Raw genomic sequence first — 16,265 nt, 5'->3', positions numbered from 1 at the left:
TATCTGTGGTGATTTCTCCCTTTTTCATCTCTAATTTTATTAATTTGGGTCTTTTTTTTCTTTTGGTTAGTTTAAATAAGGGTTTTTCAATCTTGTTTATTTTTTTAAAGAACCAACTTTTCTTCATTTATCCTTTGTAATTTTTTTATTCTCTATTTCATTGAGTTTCTTAATTCTCTCCTTCTATTGGTTTGGGGATTGGTGTGTTCTTGTGTTTCAAGCACCTTGTGATACATCATTAGGTTATTTATTTGGGATCTTTCAGATTTTCTTAAGTAGGCAGTCATAGCTATAAATTTTCATCTTAGAACTGCTTTATAGTGTCTCATAGGATTTGATATGTTTTATCAATATTCTCATTGATTCTAAGAGATTTTCAGTCTCTTTTCTCATTTCTTCTATCAACCATTCCTCATTCAAAACTGGATTGCTCTCCATGTCTCCATGTGTATGTGTTGATTTCTGATTTTATTCCATTATACTCAGATATATATATAAATTTGTCAAGAGTTGCTTTGTAAACCTCCTATTTTGGAGGAGGTTCTATGAGCAGCTGAGTAGAAAATGAATTTGGCTGTTGTTGGACTAAGTATTCTGTAGATATCTTTTAGATCCTCTGAATTTATAATATTTTTTAGGTATGAAGAGCCTTTACTGGGTTTATGTTTAGATGAACTACCTATTGGTGAGAGAGGTGTGCTGAAATCACTCAGTATTATTATACTTGGGTCTGTGTGAAGCTTTAATTTGAGTGATGTCTGTGTTACGTAATTAAGTGTACAAATATTTGAGGGCATAAACATTTACTATTGTTATGTCTTCTTGTTGGATTGTTCTCTTTACCAGTGTTAAGTAACCTTTTTGGTCTCTTCTGAGACCAAATTAATTTTGGTTTGAATATGGCTGTATCAGATATGAGAGTAGCTAATCCTGCTTCTTTAGGACCTCCATTTGCATGATGTATCAGTTTTTATCCTTTCACTTTAAGCCTGCCTGTAAAGTGAGTCTCTCAATTCAATTGGGTTTTGTTTTTTTAACCTACTCTGCCAGCCTGTGTGTTTTAATTGGAGAGTATTGTCCGTGTTGTTATAGAAAAAAATTTTTTTTAATTCCTGCCATTTTCATCTTTTTTTTTTTTTTCCTTTTTGGTACCCGGGATTGAACTCAGGAGCACTCAACCACTGAGCCACATCCTCAGCCCTATTGTATTTAGAGATAAGAGTCTTACTGAGTTGCTTAGTGCCTTGCTTTTGCTAATGCTGGCTTTGAACTTGAGATCCTCCTGCCTCAGCCTCTGAAGTCACTGGGATTACAGGAGTACGCCACTGCACTTGGCTTGATTTATTTCTAATGTTTAATTTGCTCCTATTTCTCATTTGCTTAGCTGCTCTTTAAATTAGATTTATTCATTTGTGAACTCTGGGTATTTTTATTTCTTTTGAGTGTAGTATTTCTTTAAGTATTTTCTGTAGTGCTGGCATAGTAGTCATGAATTCTTTTTGTTTCAGCTTTTCTTGGAAGGGTTTTATTTCTTCTTCGATACTAAAGGATAGCTTTGCTGGAAATAACTATCATGGTTGATGGTTATTTTCTTTCAGGACTTAGAACATATAGTTCTAAGCCCTCCTGGATTTTAGAATTTATGCTGAGAAACTGGAATTCTTGTTGACTTGCATCTAAATATGACTTTAGGTTTTTCTCTTGAGGATTTAAAAATTCTATCTTTGTTCTTTGTGTTAATGTGTTGTGGAGAGGTTCTTTTTGGATCTTGTGATTCTTAAATTTGATCCCTTAATGTTGTCCCAGAGCTCTTGTATGTTCTGATCCTGGTTGTTTTCTCTTCTTTAGTATCTGAATGTTCAAGGCAGTCACTTTGTCTTCCAACTCTGAGATTCTGTCTTCTGTACTTTCACCTGAACATCTTATCTGATTTATTGTGCCTCTCTTTTCTAAGATTTCTGTTTGATTCTTTGTCAAAGAATTGAAATTCTCATTCATATCCTATACTGGTTTCATTAATTTATTCAGTTGTTTTCCTGTGTTCTCTTGGAATTCATTGATTACATTTATAATCATTCTTTTGAATTCTTTTTCTGGTATCTTAACTTTAGTGTCTTTGGAGTTAGTTATTCTTGTATTATAAATTAAAGGAGGCATTATGTTACCTTATTTTTTCATATTTCTTGTATTCTTGTGTTGGGTTTTATGCAGCTGTTGGGAGAGATTTCTCCTCCACTCCCTTGTGTAGGCCTTTTTATGGCACAGCCTTCTTTTGCCAAAGTGTTCTAGGATATCAGGTTGTCAGGAATTTTTTAATATATTTCTAAGTGGGTATTGAATTATAGTTTCCCTGCTAATTCTTTGATGATGATTAGTGTATTTTGATACAGTATATATTATGTCAGAATTTGGGGATTCCATTTTTCCTATAGGTCTCAAAAGAAGGGGTCCTTCTTGTAGATCTGGCAATTGTATTCAGTTAGGCTATATGGGATACACCCTCTGTGATTGTTCTTTTTCACTAACATTTCTACTGTATATTCTAAAGAGGTATTGGAGTGATCTAGATTGAGACTTGTCAGATGTGGTGTCCACAGCCTTTGTGCTAATTCGGTGTGTGTTATGTCCATGAATGGGACCTGCCTAACTGGCTCCACTAGCTATTGCTACTTGGGGCCTGGTTGTTAGTTTGGGATTTTTGACTCTTCTGTTTTTTGTATTAAAGTATCACTTATTAAAGTGTAAGTCTGGTTAAGTTGTATGGGGAGCAAAGTATACTGTCTCTTGGCTGGGGTTAGCTCAGTAGCTGAATCTTTACCCTTTGAACTTTTATTGTCCCAGTAGATTCCCAGCACCTCACAGAAAAGGGAGAAACAAACAGTAGCAACAACAGAAGTAAACAGTGTACAACATTAAAATAAATGCCCAGTCCACAACAACAGGAATGGTGGGGGTTAGCAATTGCCAAAAAATAAATAAATAAATAAGCAGCTTGTCATCCATTGTACTGATCACTGCAACAACATGAATGGTGGGAACAGAACTTACATAAACTAAATAGTTCTGCAAGATGGCAGAAATACAGTTAAGAGAAAAGAAAATATAATAAGAAGGTAGAAAAGAGTTAAGAAAATTCAAAATATGAATAGAAAGCAGAAGAGATGTAGAAAGTGACAGCTACAAAGAAGTAAGAGAAAAAGTAAACTAAAAAACACTACGTAAGGGGCAAGGGCTGTGGCTCAGTGGTAGTGTGCTCACCTAGCACATGCAAGGCATTGGCTTCTATCCTCAGCACCACATAAAATAAATAAAGATATTGGGTCCAACTACAATTGAAAAAAATATTAAAAACAACAACAACAACAACAACAAAACACTACGTAAAGGGATAGAGAAAGAACAAGAGAATTGGCTTTTCGGGGGGAGAAGAAAGAAGAGAAAGAGGAAAAGAAACACAAAATCTGAAACAAACCACATAAACCCTAACCGTCAAAAGACACAACAAAGAGCAGTTGTAAAAAAAAAAAAAATGAGAAAAAGAAACGTGTGTGCATACACAAACCAATCAACACAATAAGAATACGAACAGGGAGAAAAAAAAAAGAAGAAGAAAAAATTCTCAGTGAGAAATAAAACTATTGTCTCCTAGGTGATTATAACTGTCAGTGAGGATATAACTGCCTATGCTGGTTGTTCTGTTTCTTTTTGGGCTATGTACAGAGAGCAAAAGAGAGAGTATGCATGCTCTCTAGTGCACGCAAGGGCTGAGAGTTGTTAAATCCTTTCTTTTTGTGTGTTGCTCACCAAGCTGCCAGCTGTAGTGGCCTAAAACTAAAGCTGGAGCTGGTTGAAATAGCTTTCAAATTCCCATCTCACCATTGTGATGTAGGATGGAATGGAAAGTACTCTCTTTTGAAATTTTGTCCAGACAGACAAGATGGATGTACTCCCATGATGAGACTGCTGCAGAGTTCTAAGTGGGAAGTTCAGAGGGGCGGGGGTTGAGGCTTAGCTCTAATCAGGTTTTAGGGACTTTATTGAGTGGTATCTGATTTGGAGAGATTAGATCAGTACACCCCTACCTAGGGTCAGGCAGATGCTGATTTCTGCTGGCAGTCTAAATCTCAGGAGCCTCCCAAGAAGGTTTGCTCCCTTCTACTTGTGAGGCGGGGAGCAAACCTTCCGCGAGTCTCACACATTTCACTCTCAACAAATATGGTTTTCTTAAGCTTAGTCTTTGAGTGTATTCACACCTACCTGTTCATTTTCCCAACCCTCTCTATTTTGTGACATGAAGTGCCAGATAAGCTACTTCATTTTTCTAAGCCTCAGTTTTCTCATATGTAAAATTGGGATAGTAATACTTCAGTCTTAGAGTTTTGTAAGCATAAGTGGAATAATGCATCTCAACCTTAAAAATATAATATTGAAAAATAATTTATGCAATCCTAATGTAATCATTAAATAATGAAGTCACCAAATTACATTGAGAGATTGAGAAACTGGAAAGTATATGTGTTGGGATGGGGATAAAAGTAAATTCTCATTCTATAATAGGAAGCAAATACATGATACCTAGAACTAGAAATTTAAAAACCAGAAAGTAAAAATACACATTACTTAACTTTGGAGGTACAAAAACAGCATGGTATTGACACCCAAATAGACTTGTTGACCAATGGTACAGAATAGAGGACATAGAGACAAACCCACATAATACAGTTATCTCATATTAGGCAATAAAAACATATATTGGAGAAAGGATAGCCTCTTCAACAAAAGGTGCTGCAAAAACTGAAAATCCATATGCAACAAAATGAAATTAAGCCCCTATCTCTCACCATTTAAACAGCTCAACTCAAAAGTGGATTAACGACATAGGAATTAAACCAGAGACCCTGCTCCTATAGAAGAAAAAGTAGGCCCAAATCTTCACCATGCTGGATTAGGCCCCAATTTCCTTAATAAGACTCCTATTGTGCAAGAAATAAACTCAAAAATCAATAAATGGGATGGATTCAAGCTAAAAAGCTGCTTCTCAGCAAAAGAAACAGTGAGGTGAATAGAGAGCTTACAGAATGGGAAAAAATTTTTACCAGACACACATCAGATAGAGCACTAATCTCTAGGATATATAAAGAACTCAAAAAAATTAACACCAAAAAAAAAACAAATAATCCAGTCTATAAATGGGCCAAGGAACTGAACAGACACTTCTGAGAAGATGATATACAATCAGTCAACAAATATATGAAAAAATGTTCAATATCTCTAGCAGATAGAGAAATGCAAATCAAAACTATTCTAAGATTTCATCTCATTCCAATCAGAATGGCAGCTATTAAGAATACAAACAACAATGAGTGTTGGAGAAGATGTGGAGAGAGAGGCACACTAGTACATTGCTGGTGGGACTGCAATTGGTGCTGCCAATCTGGAAAGCAATGTTGAGATTCCTTGGAAAACTTGGAATGGAATCACCGTTTGACCCAGCTTGACCCAGCTAGCCCACTCCTTGGTTTATACCCAAAGGACTTAAAAACAGCATACTGTTGTAATGCAGCCACATCAATGTTTATAGCAGCACAGTTAGCTAAATTATGGAACCAACCTAGATGCCCTTCAGTAGATGAATAGATTAAAAAAAAACTGTGATATTTATACACAGTGGAACATTGCTCAGCATTAAAAGAGAATAAAATCATGGAATTTGCAGGTAAGTAGATGGAGTTAGAGAATATTATGCTAAGTGAAGTAAGCCAATCCTAAAAAACCAAATGCCAAATGTTTTCCCTGACATGAGGATGCTGATTACAGAATGGGGATGGTAGGGGGAGGATAGTAGGAATGGAGGAACTTTTGATAGGACAAAAGGGAGGGAAGGAAAAGAGGAGGCAGGAGGTTAGGAAAGACGATTGAATGAGATGGACATCATTACCCCAAGTACATGTATGAAGACATGAATGGTGTGACTCTACTCTGTGTACTACCAGAGAAATGAAAAATTGTGCTTTATATGTGTACTGTGAATTGAAATGCATTCTGCTGTCATATATAACAAATTAGAATAAATACATAAATTTAAAAAACAACTTTGGAGATAAATAGCAAGAAAGAGAAACAAGTGAAAAAATTGGGAAGGGAGAATTGAAGGAACATGTATCTATCTATACATCTCACCCAGCACAGACTGACTCAGTGTAGTGCTTCTCAAACTTGCTAGGGTAGGAGAGAAAGGAAAAGGAATAAAAGGGGAGATTTTCCCCTACTTTTTGACTTTTAATATACCCTTTTCTTATTCCTCAGATTGGAGAGGGCTTCTCTTGGGGCTTTGGGAACTTTAAAAAAAAATACTCAATGCACAGTGCCAGCTTTGGACTACATTTGAGTGTGCCTTGGCTAATGCCAGAGGGAGAATGAATGAAAATCCCAGGGTTTTGTACATGCTAGGCCAGTCTCTGCCTCAGGAGAACTTTGAATGCTGGTCTTCTTCTCCAGTGGACCTGCTCCCATTTATATTTCATAATAAGTCTGCTCAGATAGCTACTCTATGAATTCCTTCCAGATTTATAGTTCACTCAGGGAAAGAGAATGGAGTGCATTTATTCCATCTTTCCTGGAAGCAAATAGTACACCTATTTGAAGTGTATGATTCAATTATTTATATAGTCAGTTTGCAGTGTTATGCAACTATCACAAGTTTTAGAAATTTTCCATCACCCCCAACATATTTCTCCTGCACATTTGTAGTTACTTTCCATTCCCACTCCCAGCCCCAGGGTTAGATTGTCACTAATGTACTATTTGTTTAGATTGGCTTTTTCTGCACATTTCGGTAAATGTAGTCATATACGATACAGTTTTTAGCATCTGGGCATTTTTCCTGAGGATAATGTTTGAATTCATTATGTTTTAACTTGCATCCTTTGTATTGTCCAATGTTGATTCATTTTTCTGGCTATTATGAATAATGTTGTGAGAATATTTGTGTGAATATAAATTTTCTTTTTGGGCCTTGTGCATGTGAGGCAGTCACTCTACCAACTAACCTATATCCCCAGCCCAAGTTTTCACTTTTATTGGGTAGATTCCTAGAAATTCAGTTGGTGGATCCCCTGGTGACTCTGTGTTTAACTGTTTATAAATTGGCAAACCGTTTTCCAAAGTGGCGGTATCTTTTACATTCCTACCAATAATGTTATGAGGATCTAGTTTTTCCACATCTTCATTTATACTTTTTTACTTTTCTACTACAGGTATTAAGTGAGTATGAAATGGTATCTCATGACTTTAATTTGCATTTTTCCAACTACTAAGAATATTGAAGATCTTTTCAGATACTTCTTTGCCATTCTTGTAGCTATGATGAAATGTCATCAAATCTTTGGCCTGATTTTCTTTAGATTATTTGTCTTTCTAAAGTTTTTTTGTGTACTCTCAGTACAAATCCTTCATTCAAATTACTTTCTCATATTTTCTCCCAGTTTGTGGCTTGTCTTTTCATTTCCTTAATATTGCCTTTGGAAGCATAAAAACTTTTAAACTTGAAGTCAGAGTTATCAACTGTTTCTTTTACAGATTGTGCTTTCAATGTCATATCACAAACAAGAAAGGGATGTCTGCGCTCACTGCTTTTATTCAGAATTGTATTAAAGGCATCCCAACACTCAGGAGTGCACCCGGGGTCCTGTTTTTCTGGTTCAAGAAACAACAAAATATTAGAAGAGGGGGATATTTTTCTTTCTTTTTTTTTTCCTACTTTTTCTGCTTATTTACTACAACAGCTTCTAGGCTATATGGTCAAGGTGACACATCAATGAGAGCAGTGTCCAAGAAAGCAACTAAAACTGTGAGGGAGGGAGATCCTCTTTCTGACCAGAAAAAAAAACCTCTTAATTCTAGAGAATGAGTAGAATCACCATTGCTTTCCTTTTTCTGTCTTCTACCACTGACTTAGAACACATGACACCATCCTCAGAAGTATGCATCAAAGCAAGGAAACCAACAGCTCATCTCTTCTAGATCTGGTGAGACACTCAATCATAAAAGGTCTCCCCAGTTGTTGTGTAGATTTAATGCACTCCCATTCAAGTTCCAATAGGAGATTTAAAAATTTATTTTGAAAGGCAAAGAAAGTATAATACCTCCCATGAAAAATGATTTCAACATTTTTTTTAAAAGAAAGAAGTTAGAGAAATGAACAGTACCTAAGTTGAAGATTCACTGTCAAGCTATAGTATACCAGACAGTGTGATGTTGGCAAAGAAATAGATACATAGATTAGTGAAACAGAACAGAGAGTTCAGAATTAGACTCACATAGATAGAACTGTTTGCTTTTTGACAAAAGTGCAAAAGGTATCCAATACAGAAAGAATTATCTTCTCAACAAATAGTGTTGGGAATATTAGACATCTCTATGCAGAATTGTGAATCTCAACCTAAATCTCATTTTCTATTAAAATTCAGTCAGATTGACTCATAGATCTAAATCTAGCACCTAAAAATTTATAACTTTTAGGAAATATTTAGTACCTGGAGTTAGGCAAAGAATGTTTACATATGATACCAAAAGCATGATTTCATAAAAGAAAAAATTTGATAAATGAACTTCATCAAGTTTTAAAACTTTCACCCTGCTAAAGCCACTGCACAGTGGATAACAAGACAAGCTAAAAATTGGAAGAAAATGTTTGCAAGGCAAATATGCCATAAAGGACATATTTTTATGTATTTAATATTTAAAGAACTTTTAAGTATACAATCTAATTTTTAAAATTAATACAATAAAAATTAGACAGAGACTTGATATGTCACCCAAAATGCTGTTAGGTTGGCAAATGAGAACATGAAAAGATACTAGCCATGTTTGCCAGTTAAAACCATAATGAGATACCACTCTACACCTATTTAGACGGCTAAAATAAAAAATGAAATGCTGACAAAGATACAGACTAGTTGGAATGTTTATACATTTCTATTAGGATTGCAGAGTGCTGCAGTCTCTTTGACAGAGTTAGGCAATTTTTAAAATGAGGTTTTATTTACATGAAACCCAGTGAGCCCATACTGGGTGTTATACTGAGAGAAATGAAACATTAAAATTAATTTAATGAAAAAAATGACACAAAACCAAATATTGATAAGTTTATAGAGCAGCTGGAACTCTAACACAGAACTTTTACAGCTTCTTTAGGAAATAGTTTCATAGTATCTACTATAACTGAACTTATTCATACCCTATTTCCCAACAATACAGAAATGTATACAAATAGTCACTAAAAAATGTGTACATGAGTGATGATCACAGCACTGTGCATAATAATCCAGACTGAGAAGTACTGTTGTCCATCAGTATTATGATGGAAAAGTAAATTATGGTTTAATATAGTTTATTGCCATGCATTAATAGAAGTCAACAAACTCTTTATTGTACATGCAGCATGGATGATGTACAAACATAATTTTGAGTGAAAAAATTCAGACAAAAGATTATGCTTTGTTTCGCTTGTTCTCAAATTGTCATGCTGGAACTTCAAACAATTTCTGAGACCCTTTTTAGGGAGTCTGCAAAGTCAAAACAGTTCTCATAATAATACTAAGACATTATTTGCCTCTTTTGCTCTTATTCTTCAACTACTATGTAATAGAGTTGGAGGGGCTATGTGAATTAGGAACCAAGGAATAGACAGATTATACAATAATTTAAATATAAAAAGTTTAATGTTAATAAGTATTAACTATAATGGGACAGATTATAAGAAGATAAAGACATTATAGATACCCTAGAGTTGAAGAAAAGTACAAGGAAGGGGGGGGGGACACAGAAGGGAGCTCCTTCCCTACGGCTGGATTCAGATCTCATTGAAGAAGATCTGATTGCAGTTCACTGGATAGCAGAAAAGCTTGCTAAATGCCTCTGGGTGTTCACCCACGCTTCTGAGTGCCATACCATAGGAAGGAAAAGAAAACAAATGGAGCCCGTGGGAATTAGAAGTAAAGTTTCTTCTTCCTGCAGCATTCCTCCAACACCCTCCATTAACAGAGTTTCTGTATACATGATGCCCCTTGCAAAGGAGAACCACTTGGAGGGGCTAGTGTCATAGAACTGAAAATGAAAAATCTGTTTAGAGCTTGAAGGCAATAAATGTATAATGGGTACCATATGACACGAAGGATTATCTCTGGTAGTTGATGGTGATGAGTTTATGGGTTCTCCTGCTTTTAAAAGTTCTGTCTTAATTTGTAACATTGTAAATAGCAATAGATATAACCCACTTAAACAAAAGCTTTTTCAGGTCCTCAATTTCTAAGCATAAAGGGATCATTAAATTTAAAAAAAAATTAAGAGTACTACTGCTTTATAAACGGGTAAAACTCAACTGTAATATTAGAAATCCTGGGAGAAGGAGCACAATGGAAGCCATTGCACTTTGAGGAAGTTCATTCATCTAAACACTTAATGATTTGTCAGGGTTTTATATGTATTTCTATTATATTTGTATTATATTTCAGTAAAAAAGGGAAGACATTTCCCTTTCTTCCTAACTCTGTTCTCTTGTTAATCTTGTATGTAACTTTAAAAAATTATCCCTAACTTACTCTGGCTAGTTTCATGATTGAAGATTAATGACTGAGTTGTGACATGGTGAGTGGAATCTGCTTTATAACACTGCCTGGGGCCTTTCTGCTTATCCTCAGCTCTGCATTCTGTGAATTCCCCCCAACCAAAAAAATGTTATTTAGTTCATTTTCCATTATAGTAATGAAATACCTGAGGTTGGAACTTTATAAAAAAATACTGGGAAATGATATTGACCAAATTCTATTGTTATATTGTGTATATGTTCGAATATGTAACAACAAATTCTGTTATGTACAACTATGACACATCAATAAAAATAAATGGAGAAAAAAAGAGAAGAGGTTTATTTAGCTCACAATTTTGGAGTCTATAACTCTAAATAGTATAATGAAGTACCCCCTAGATGTCATATGGTGGGAGTACATGTGAGAGTGATAAATCTCACAGGAGGTGAAGGTCTTATTACTTACTCCATACCTGAAGCATAATATTATAAAAATATAAATAATCTAGCTACTGTTTATAACAAAGCCAACAAGGGGTCAGGCTCGATATAACAGCCTTCTTGAGAGAACTAACTAGGATCCTACAAGAACTACATCACTTCTCCCAAGTGCAGCAGTTCCAGTGACCTCTCACTATATATAGCCCACCTTGTAAAGGTTCTAATAGCTCTCAGCATCACCACACTAAAAGACCAGACTTTTAGCTCATGAGTCTTGTGTAGATCATTGCACACAGACAGGTGATCTCTCCGTTATAAAAGCTGATCTACAATTCCAAAAGGTTCTTTGGTTCTTCTCAAGTGTTTTATGGCTCTCCAGGTGGGTTTGTGTATCTTCATGAGCATACATGATTTTCCCACTCTTTGTGGTACTTTCTGATTTACTTTGGGAGAATATTACCCTGTGCAAATTTGTTGTGATCTCTGAATTATTATGTTTAACTATTAGACTTAGGATATTATTTAACTTTTGTCATCTATTCTTCTGTATATAATTTTCCTGGATCCCAATTTTCTCTTTTTTTAAACTTTTTTTATTAGTTGCTCAAAACACTACAATGATCTTGACATATCATACATTTGCTTCAAATGGGGTTCGTAACCTTATTTTTCCACATGTACAGATTGCAGGATCACATTGGTTATACAGCTGCGTTTATACATAGGGCCATACTAGTGTCTGTTGTATTCTGCTACCCTTCCTATCCCCCCTCCCCTCCCTCTCCCCTCCCATCACCTCTTTCTACCCAATCTACTGTGACATGTTTCTCTCTCTTTTTTCTTCCCCATGACACCATCTTATATGTAATTTTGCATAACAGTGAAGGTCTCCTATCATCTTCCATGCAATTCCCCTTCTCTCTCCCATTCCCACGCACCTCTTGTCCCTATTTCATGATAATCTTCTTCTCATGCTCTTCCTCCCTGCTCTGTTTTGAGTCACCCCCCTTATATCAAAAAAGACATTCTGCATTTGTTTTTTAGGGATTGGCTGGCTTCACTTAACGTAATCTGCTCTAATGCCATCCATTTCCCTGCAAATGCCATGATTTTGTTGTTTTTTAGTGCTGAGTAATATTCCATTGTGTATAAATGCCACATTTTTTTTATCCATTCATCTATTGAAGGGCATCTGGGTTGGTTCCACAGTCTAGCTATTATGAATTGTGCTGCTATGAACATTGATGTAGCCGTGCCCCTGTCATATGCTCTTTTTAGGTCTTTTGGGTATAGTCCTAGAAGGGGGGAATAGCTGGGTCAAATGGTGATTCCATTCCCAGCTTTCCAAGGAATCTCCATACTGCTTTCCAAATTGGCTGAACCAATTTGCAGTCCCACCAGCAATGTACAAGTGTACCCTTTTCCCCACATCCTCGCCAGCACTTGTTATTGTTTGACTTCATAATGGCTGCTATTCTTACTGGAGTGAGATGGTATCTTAGAGTAGTTTTAATTTGCATTTCTCTGATTGCTAGAGATGGTGAGCATTTTTTCGTGTATTTGTTGATTGATTATATATCCTCCCCTGAGAAGTGTTTGTTCAGAACCTTGGCCCATTTGTTGATTGGGTTATTTGTTTTCATCTAATTTTCTCTTTTTGAATACTATATTCTTATAATCTTATTTTTTCATACAGTTTTAAAATTTAATTCTTTAACTTATCATTCACTAAATAAATCTGAATCACTACTTCTTTTCTGCAAAACCTACTGTCTAATAAGGATTAACTTAGGAAAAGCGACCATATATGACACAATACAATCCAGCTAAATAATAAAAGAAACTTTCTCAGAACTTCTTGGCTCATACCCAGGCCATTCCTGATTTCACAGTCTTGTGCTAGTAATTTTCAAGTCAGACATTCAGGATGCATCCTCATAAAACATTGAATATTGGCTTGATTACTTATTCCATACCTGAAGTATAATATTATATAATTATAAATTATCTAGCTACTGTTTATAACAAAGTTGTGATAGGAAACTTTTCAGAGGTGTTATTAGGAATTCTAGGGACACACTTTCTTATGGCCTACGTAGTTAGTCTTTTGGGTCCTGTCTTTATTTCAGACTTGGAGGAAAGGCGCTACAGAGTGTAGCAGACTGTATAGGCCTTCTATTGCTTTCTGCTTTTCTTGCCATGTACATGGCTAACAATGCTCTTGGTACGTTTTACCTAATAACCTTCTGTTTCTCTTGATTTTTTTTTCTTTTTGTTATTTTGGTAAACCAGCAGCTATGCAATAACCTTGACTGTGTTCTCCTTCCCAATTCTGTTAAAATAATAAGGATTAAGTTGGGGAAAAGAGATCATATACAATGGCTTTGAGTAAACAGGGTAAATGGGGCATGGACAGAGAAGTGGAAATGAGGCTGTGGGCATTGTGGATCAGTTGCAGCTAGATAGGTTCCTGGTAATAGGATGGAGACCATGCTGGAAAGCCCAGGTAATGGGAATTTGGTAAAAAAGGATGAGAGGAGCTGAAATGGTATATAGTGAATGACAGTGAAAACTATTCATTTGGTCCTTTTTCTCTAGGAGAGCAGAGGAACAAGGACTGATAGGGCTCTACAGTGATTTCCTTTCTTTTTCCTTTTATCCCCTTTACCTTGTCATCATTTTTCCTACCTTTTCCCTTTTCTTCCTACTGCCTGTGAGAAGCCCCAGGGTAGAGGGTACAGTAAGTAGGGTTGTACAGAAGCTTCAGAAGAGGAGTTTGGTTGATGTTTTCCTCGTTCCCTTTCCCTTCTTCCCATTTTCCACTCTCCAAATTTATAACAGTGGAAGAAGCACTAGGTTTTTGAGAGAGAGCAGGGAAAAAAGGAAGAAAGACTGGAGAAACTATTACAAGTGTGGATATCTAACAGGGAGTTACAGACGCTCTTTTTAGGAGGCTTAGATTTTTTATTTTATTTTATTTTTTTTAGAGAGAGAGAATTTTTTAATATTTATTTTTTAGTTTAGATGGACACAACATTTTTATTTTATTTTTATGTGGTGCTGAGGATCCAACCCAGCACCCCGCGCATGCCAGGCGAGCACGTTACCGCTTGAGCCACATCCCCAGCTCCTAGAAGCTTAGATTTTAAAAACACATCCCTTAATAGGTGATTGCTTACTACTATTCTCTTGGTATCTGTTCTCTAGTAATATCTAGCTAACAAGGTTGAAGGAAGACACCATGTACTTAACACAGTGCTAGAAACATACAATGTAATGTATTGATTTTGTGTGAATATATTTTGGGTTTGTTTGATCTTTCTGATGTTTGCATGTGTAAGCACAATCTTTACTAAATGAGATGCATTTAGTTGATAATTAGTTATGGAAGCAGCAGCACAAGGAGTTTGGTCAGCAGAACATGGGCTGTGAGGTCTTCAGTCAGGCCCTGCTGTTTTTTAGCTATCTCTGTCCTGGCTTGTCAAGTGAGTGTGACATGTGACTTTAGTTTTCCTAACAGAATGAATAGGAAGAATAAGAACTTGGTACACAATAGGTACTCAGTAAATGCTATTTCTCTTTGTTTGTAGAAGTTATAGTTTTGTTTAGGTTATTAAACTAAACTAGTGTTTCTGATTTTTTTGTTTAATTGGATTCTTGAAATACATTCAGTGTGGGATTGATAATAATACAGCCTTAGTTTATTTTACATTGAAATGAATCAACTATAAACATTTATCAGGAAGGGGTATTTGATTTTAAAATTATGAGCAACATCTTTAAAATAACTTATTGCTTTAAATAGGTATTTATTAAATATATGACATTAATCACAACCTAAATAAAGGGTACTAACAGACTTGCCACTAAATCATACCATTTTTATTGTTCTTTCATCCCTTCTAGTCCAGACTGATTTGTTATATTATCTTTAACAGTCACTTTTTATAAAGGTATTTTCTTTGTTTTTAGGTGTAAAACAAAGGTGTATCCAGATAATCTTCCTACAACAAGTGTCGTGATTGTTTTCCATAATGAGGCTTGGAGCACACTTCTTCGAACTGTCCATAGTGTCATTAATCGCTCACCAAGACACATGATAGAAGAAATTGTTCTAGTAGATGATGCCAGTGAAAGAGGTAAATTTTGATGGCAGTGATATCCTACACATTTTATCACTAATAGTTTACAAATTAGTTGCTATAATTTTTATAGTGATTTTATACAAACTTGTAATTTTTTGAAAAAATGCAGAGTATTCATTTAGCATTTAATTTGTATCACAATCTTATTTTGTTTTTAAAATTATTTATTCTAATTTGTTATACATGATAGCAGAATGCAATTTATTTCATATTACACATATAGAGCACAATTTTTCAAGCCATTTTGTATCTTCATACATGTACTTAGGGTAATGATGTCTAACTCATTCCACCATCATTCCTACCTCCTTGCTCCCTCCCTTTCCCATCTCCCCCTTTAACCTATCTAAAGTTCCTCCACGCCACACCCCCCACATAGCCATTATGAGTTAGCATCCTCATATCAAAGAAAACATTTGGCTTTTGGTTTTTTGGGATTGGCTTGCTTCACTTAGCATTATATTCTCAAACACCATCCATTTACCTGCAAATTCCATAATTTTATTCGCTTTTAATGCTGAGTAATGTTCCATTGTGTATATATACCACAGTTTCTTTATCCATTCATCTACTGAAGGGCATTTGGATTGGTTCCACAAAGTAGCTATTGTGAATTGTGCTGCTATAAACATTGATATGGCTGTGTCCCTGTAGTATGCTGTTTTTAAGTTCTTTGGGTATAAACCGAGGAGCTACATCAAATGGTGGTTCCATTTCAAGTTTTCCAAGGAATCTCCACACTGCTTTCCAGATTGGCAGCACCAATTTGCAGTTCCACCAGCGATGTATGAGTATGCCTTTCTCCCCACATCCTCGCCAACACTCATTGTTGTTTGTATTCTTAATAGCTTCCATTCTGACTGGAGTGAGATGAAATCTTAGAGACTTTTAATTTGCATTTCTCTAATTGCTAGAGATGTTGAACATTTTTTTTCATGTTTGTTGACTGTTTGTATATCATCTTCTGAGAAGTGTCTGTTCAGTTCTTTGGTCCATTTATTGATTGGGTTATTTGGGGGTTTTTTTTGGTGTTAAGGTTTTTGAGTGCTTTATATATCCTAGAATAGTGCTCTGTCTGATGTGCTTGTGGT

The 16,265-nt window shown here is 35.5% G+C and overlaps 1 protein-coding gene across 3 annotated transcripts in view; it reads left to right on the top strand.

Annotated features, from left to right (window-relative positions):
- Positions 1-16,265, top strand: part of Galnt1 (polypeptide N-acetylgalactosaminyltransferase 1) — a 122,899-nt gene that overhangs the window by 68,993 nt on the left and 37,641 nt on the right. For all 3 annotated transcript variants that reach the window (XM_078030182.1, XM_078030181.1, XM_078030183.1), the window contains exon 5: positions 15,002-15,168. In XM_078030182.1, the coding sequence (XP_077886308.1) occupies positions 15,002-15,168 (167 nt within the window). The remainder of the gene's footprint in view (positions 1-15,001; positions 15,169-16,265) is intronic.

Source organism: Ictidomys tridecemlineatus, chromosome 13 (assembly GCF_052094955.1).
Source record: "Ictidomys tridecemlineatus isolate mIctTri1 chromosome 13, mIctTri1.hap1, whole genome shotgun sequence".
Lineage (NCBI taxonomy): Eukaryota > Metazoa > Chordata > Mammalia > Rodentia > Sciuridae > Ictidomys > Ictidomys tridecemlineatus.
This window is presented reverse-complemented; position numbering and strand designations above follow the sequence as displayed.